This window comes from Octopus bimaculoides, chromosome 4 (genome assembly GCF_046866305.1).
Source record: "Octopus bimaculoides isolate indiv1 chromosome 4, ASM4686630v1, whole genome shotgun sequence".
NCBI lineage: Eukaryota > Metazoa > Mollusca > Cephalopoda > Octopoda > Octopodidae > Octopus > Octopus bimaculoides.
The window spans coordinates 122099622-122105621 of record NC_142931.1 but is presented as its reverse complement, the minus strand read 5'-3'; the positions used below and the strand labels follow the sequence as shown (position 1 = coordinate 122105621).

General features: G+C 33.2%; 1 protein-coding gene across 45 annotated transcripts in view; it reads right to left on the bottom strand.

Annotated features, from left to right (window-relative positions):
• The window catches only part of LOC106868133 (matrilin-1), a 146723-nt gene that overhangs the window by 30038 nt on the left and 110685 nt on the right, over positions 1 to 6000 (bottom strand). For 16 of the 45 annotated variants that reach the window (XM_089351279.1, XM_089351283.1, XM_089351281.1 and 13 more), the window contains 3 exons: positions 1846 to 1887; positions 1068 to 1112; positions 238 to 273 (listed from right to left, as the gene is read on the bottom strand). In XM_089351279.1, coding sequence (XP_089207405.1) covers positions 238 to 273; positions 1068 to 1112; positions 1846 to 1887 — 123 coding nt within the window. The remainder of the gene's footprint in view (positions 1 to 237; positions 274 to 1067; positions 1113 to 1845; positions 1888 to 6000) is intronic. The other 29 variants (XM_089351292.1, XM_089351304.1, XM_089351301.1 and 26 more) reach the window with 2 other exon arrangements.

Below are 6000 nucleotides of genomic sequence, written 5' to 3'. Positions count from 1 at the left end.
TGCCACAGGGGCAGCAATTTTGGAGGAGGGATGAGTCGATTATATCGACCCCAGTGTTCAACTGGTACTTATTTTATCGACCTCGAAAGGATGAAAGGTAAAGTCGACCTTGGCGGAACTTGAACTCAGAACGTAGCAACGGGCGAAATACCGCTAAGCATTTCGTCTAGCGCGCTAACGATTCTCTCAGCTCGCTGCCTTCCAGTTGTAAATAATAATAAAATCCATTTAACTCACCTCTACTTCGTTGATGCCATCTGCTTGGTCCTCCAACTGTAGGATAGAAGATAATTCAAGATTGAGTAAACATTTTAGGAAATTTCCGGATATATATATATATATATATATATATATATATATATATATATATATATATATATATATATGGGAGAATATACAAATAATAACAACAGACGAGGACAGGTGGTGTAAATAACAAAAGTATATATTAGTATGACGCTCGGGAATACGGAAAGTCTTTGACGTTTCGAGCTACGCTCTTCAACAGAAAGAATACGGAGACAAGGAGAAAAACACGGAGAAAAAAAATTGAATAGTGTTCAGTCAACGGTAGGGACTTTTTCTGATTAAATGATCAAAAATTTAATTACTTTTAATGTTACTCATATATCCTTAAATATTTAAAACATTTTCCTCGAGTGTAGACGTAAATTGTAGCCTTGAAGTAAATACTGTATGATTGTTGAAATACTTTAAATGCGAAAAATAATTTGATTGATGATTTTATCTATTGACTTGGTGCATTAAGCAGGTCTGTTGTTTCATGCATTTGTAGCTATAGCTACTGCTGGTGCAGTATAATATCTGATGTTCAAAGACGCAGACATACTCATACAAATATGATTTATGGTTTTCACAAATGCTTGTAACTCATTATACGTGATAATAGTGCTTATACGAGAATTAGTACTGTGCTGTTATATTTAGAATAGAATATAAAATTTAAATTCGTGGTTAAGAAATAATGTGATATTATGTGCAATGTCCATGTTTTTTCTTAGTTGTGCATGGACAGAAATAATAAATGCGAAAATATTATCAATTACCACGAGTATCTGTGCGAGTTTGTTGGCCTTTACCACTTCCGGAAACTGGTCAACAGAAAAAAAAAAAATGATAGGAAAGAATGTACTTTAGAAATTTGGCTGAGCGTATTTTGCAACGATGTTATTTATTCGTTGTTTCATTCTCCTTTTCAATGAGGCAATACGAATCATAAATGTTAAGAAAATGATTTTCTAAAACATTTTGTCTTAAATCTGTGTTATACAATAAAATTAAAATTCAACAAAACAGTGATTTTTGAAATGTGACTCTAAACTGCATAAATTTTACTATATTTTTTAAATATTATTTCTTTTGCGTCACTTAGGTGGATGAGAGTAATAATTAATTTCCTGCAATTATTCCTACAACTACTAACATATAATGAGTGTGTGTGTGCGCACGCGCGCGCGTGTGTGTATGTATGTATTTGTGCGTGTGCGTGCACGCGTGTGTATGTGTGTGTGTTTGTGAGTGTACATATGTGTGCCTTGCCTGTATGTATGTACGTATGTATATCTACATGTCAGATTTAATGCAGATTCCTGTAAAATAAGTAATGACAGCGAGGCTGCTTTTATATGTACATATTTTCGCACACACAAGCTCACGTAGGTTTACATGTATTAAAAAAAAATTGATTATGGATAACGTCAAACTAACAAACTAACTTGAAGTCAACTGATAATTGCTTCATTATTGAATAGATGCCTTTTAACATTCAACACTGATTGGATACAGTACTTCTTATTAAGAAAATCATCTGCATTGCATGTTTACCTTTTGCTTCAATATGCATGGCTGGTCCAGCAAATGTTGTGACTGTTGTTTATACATGAGTAAGAAAGAATGTGATTAATATCAGTTTCAAATTTTGGCACAAGGTCAGCAGTTTTTGAGGGGAGGGGCTAAGTCGATTACATCGACTCCAGCACTCAACTGGCACTTCTGTTGTCGACCTCCCTAAAGGGATGAAAAGCAAAGTTAACCCTGGCGGTATTTGAAATCAGAACATAAGGATGGACGAAATGCCGCTAAGCATTTCGCCCGGCGTGCTAATGATTCCGCCAGATTTCCGCCTTGAATGAGATTAATATCAAAGCAGAGTAACATGAGAACATCTATCTATGCTTCAGTTATCTGAGAAATATTCAACTTTGTTCGTTTTCAGGAGATCTCTTTGTCAATTTGAATTCTGAATATGTAGTGAAGGAAAAACTATTATTCTTTAGATTAGGTATCATAAACAATAAAAGCAAGTACTTTTGTCAGACGATAATACTTGTGAGGCTAACTAAGAATAGTTTTATGGAACCTGTATTCTATTCACTCATTGAATTTATCTTATAGAAAAGTTTCAAATTGACAGTTCCCTTTCTGATTAAAGAAGTGCAAAAAAGTACATAAAATGTAACATGAAATTAAAAAAAAAGTACATCAATAAAAATACGAGAAAATTTTGATGTTTTTAAGATACGAGAAAGACCATTTTAAAAATAATAAGAATGAAAATTTACGAGCAGTGTACTCTCAAATTAGTGGGTTTAGTATTTTATCAGAATATAAATTGTGGTAATCTATAAGTGGGTGTAGTATATCTTATCTAATCCAAGAAAATTTTGACATTTTCCAGATTCTCATAGTTTTAAGGTAATTAATAGCATACAGTTGCAAGCAAGATAATAATGAAACGTGCAGATGACAGCAATAATAAAATGAAAAACCATAGACAATGTAGTTTTATTCCTCGCAGTTTTCAGAGACTTGGATATATTTTCCTTAGCCTTCCTTTCCTTTCTCAAAGAGTCCTTATTTTCTGCACATACGTACATACATACATGTATACATACATGGTGGTGGTTGTCTACTCCTTACACAGAGTTTGACCACCTCCTGCACCTACACTTTAGCCCTTTCATGGCGTCTGATGTGGCTTTTTAAACCACATCATTGTGGATCCTAACATGTCTTTTAAGACCTCCATTGGATTTGCAAACCCTCTGGCACACACCACATTCAAATGTGTGCACAGACATATAACCAGAATAACTGGTTGAAATTTGTTTTCCATGGGTTTGCAGGTGAGATTTGAGGCCAGCCAATTTTAATTTTATATATATATATATTATTTTTTATATTATTTTTTATCTTTTTATATATATTATTTTATTTTATTTATTATTTTTTTTATGGATGAGCTGCTCCACATTGGTCACCGGAGTGATATTTGATCACTTTACATACACACATACATACATACATGGTGGCCGTCCACTCGTGACCGAGGAAGACCATTGCCGACCTTCAGGAACATTCTGCGCTCTAGTACTAACTTACATTTTGCTTATTCTCCCCCCTCACCCGTGTTCTACCTTTACCCTATATTCTGTTTATTCCTTCATTCTTCTATTCCATTCCTTATAAAATGTGAATCTTTTCTACTCCTGTAAACTTTAAATTTTCCGTGTCTAAAATATTCATACCACGTCTCTGATGACAGAATACCCAGTGCACGGACATGCGAACCAACCACTTGGGTTATCCCAGAAACGGCTGAAAGACTTCAAATTCACCATACCCTAATTGAATTATTCTAAATGACTTGAGATACTCGTTCTGCCTTAGTTTTGCTTTTTCCTCTAATATAATATATACCTGCTATAACGGAGCCCTAATACGGATCACTAGATCTGGCCTCAGGTGGGAACTTGGAACCTAAAAGACGACCAACTATAGCACTTACTCAGCGTACCTATTAATTTAGATCACACGTGAACTAAATCACTCATATTCTCTCTCTCTCTCTCTCTCTCTCTCTCTCTCTCTCTCTCTCTCTATATATATATATATATATATATATATATATATATATATATATACATACACACACATATGTATATGTGTGTGTATAGGCACATGTATATCTATACACATGCAGGCATACATGTGCATATGTGTGTATATGTGCGTGTATGCGTGTGTGTGTGTGTGTGTGCGTGCGCGAGCGTAGGGTATCTGTGTTCGTCAAATTTAGGCAAAGATCTCTAATAAAGGAAACACAAACGAAGAAAAATAATTCCAAATTACTCCAAACTCGATTTTGGTTCTGAATCTCTTTTATAAGCCATGTACGCTGAACTAACAACTTTGACGAAACATTTCTTCCTAAAACCGTCGCTCTTGAAAGTCTATCAGCTGATATTTCTTCTCAACTATATACGTTCGCATTTTCAAACTAAATATTAATTGTATTAATCTCACCGAGATGCTTTATTTTCCGGTTTAAGGGTAGGGATCACGTATCAAATAATAAAAATGACAAATTTCAATCAAAAAATCTTTCACCGTGGTTGTATTTTGGGGTTTTCAGTAGAATTCGGTTTCCGTTTCATCTCATCTCGTTCTCTTGCCAGTTTCACTTAATTTCTTCAACTTCTTTCTTTTCTTTTTATTCGCCGCGTTTCGCCTCCCGCTTCTCTATTTCAACCACTTTAATTCTAAACATCTTTCCCGCTGTGACTTAGCCTCATCACTGTGTCTAGTTAACATACAGTAAGCTAGCATATATCTACGTACAAGTTTTTTTCACTTTTTACAATGTTTACTTTGTCTATTCATCATCAATGCGCTCAACAGCAAAGGAATTAATGAGAATGTGTGCGTAGGAACCCAAGAATATGGAAAAATGTTTGCAATAGATAATCAGAACAGTAAAACACTGTGGCTAAGATTAAAAAGAACGTATTTTTTCTTCTAAAATCTAGTGGGTTGTGAATTGATGTCTTTTTTAAATATTTTTTAATAAATCAATTCTAAGAAAAAATTCAATAAAATCAAATATGTTTCTATTAGAAGACATAGCAGCAGGACAATACAGAAGAAGGATTCTTCTTATAAATAAGCCAATATTTCCTAATATTCAACATTTTCAATAACTTAAGACTTGAGATGTTTCAATAGGTGAAGAAAATTACTAAACTGATGGAGACATATTCAGAAGAGACCATTGAGCCTATGTATGTATGTATGTATGTATGTATGTATGTATGTATGTATGTATGCATGCATAATTACCTAAATAAGGCTGTATAACAGAGCACAGTGTGAAGAGTAAATATTCTGGATACAGGCGTTGCCTATGTCAGAACAAAGTGGGTAGTATTTATAAATGTGAAGAAATGAAATATTATAATATATGAAATGAAATAAAGAAATGATACGGCAAACATTTGTCAAACATACACATTGTACACCTACGTACATACAAACAACTGCGTATATGTTTTGAAATTGATATTAATTTTTTGATCGTTTGTTTTTTTATAAAAACTACCTACTAATATTCTATCATACGCACCATGTCGAATAATTTATCCATAACGTTTGACATGTAAACGTTGCTCTGTGATACTGCTCCGTTTACTTGATTGGACAATCAAAGAATGATAAAATCCGTAGCAGCAACAATATACACACACACTTATATTAGTGTGTATATATATATATATATATATATATACTTTATTTAAAAGCAGCAGAAATATAACGAAAAAAACCGTTAGAGTAACGGGTTTTTTCGTTATATTTCTGCTGCTTTTAAATAAAGCATATTACTCTACCTCTGGTATTTGAGTACTTTTTTTTCCACCTTGTTGCACATTTCATGTGCTTACTCCGGTATATTTATATATATATATATATATGAATATATGTGGAAAAAAGTCAAGGTAGAAAATGATAAAATAGTTTTATAAAGAACATTTCATTACTGGTTTCAGTCATTGAGACTTCTTAAACTGTAAGCATGAAAAACAATTAAATTTTGGAAAAATTAAATGAAAAGTTTTTTAAAAGAATATTTGCATAGTATTCAAATACAAGGGGCATTTTCCTTGTTTCTGCCTGTCTCTGTCTCTCTTGTTTACTCTTGTGGGT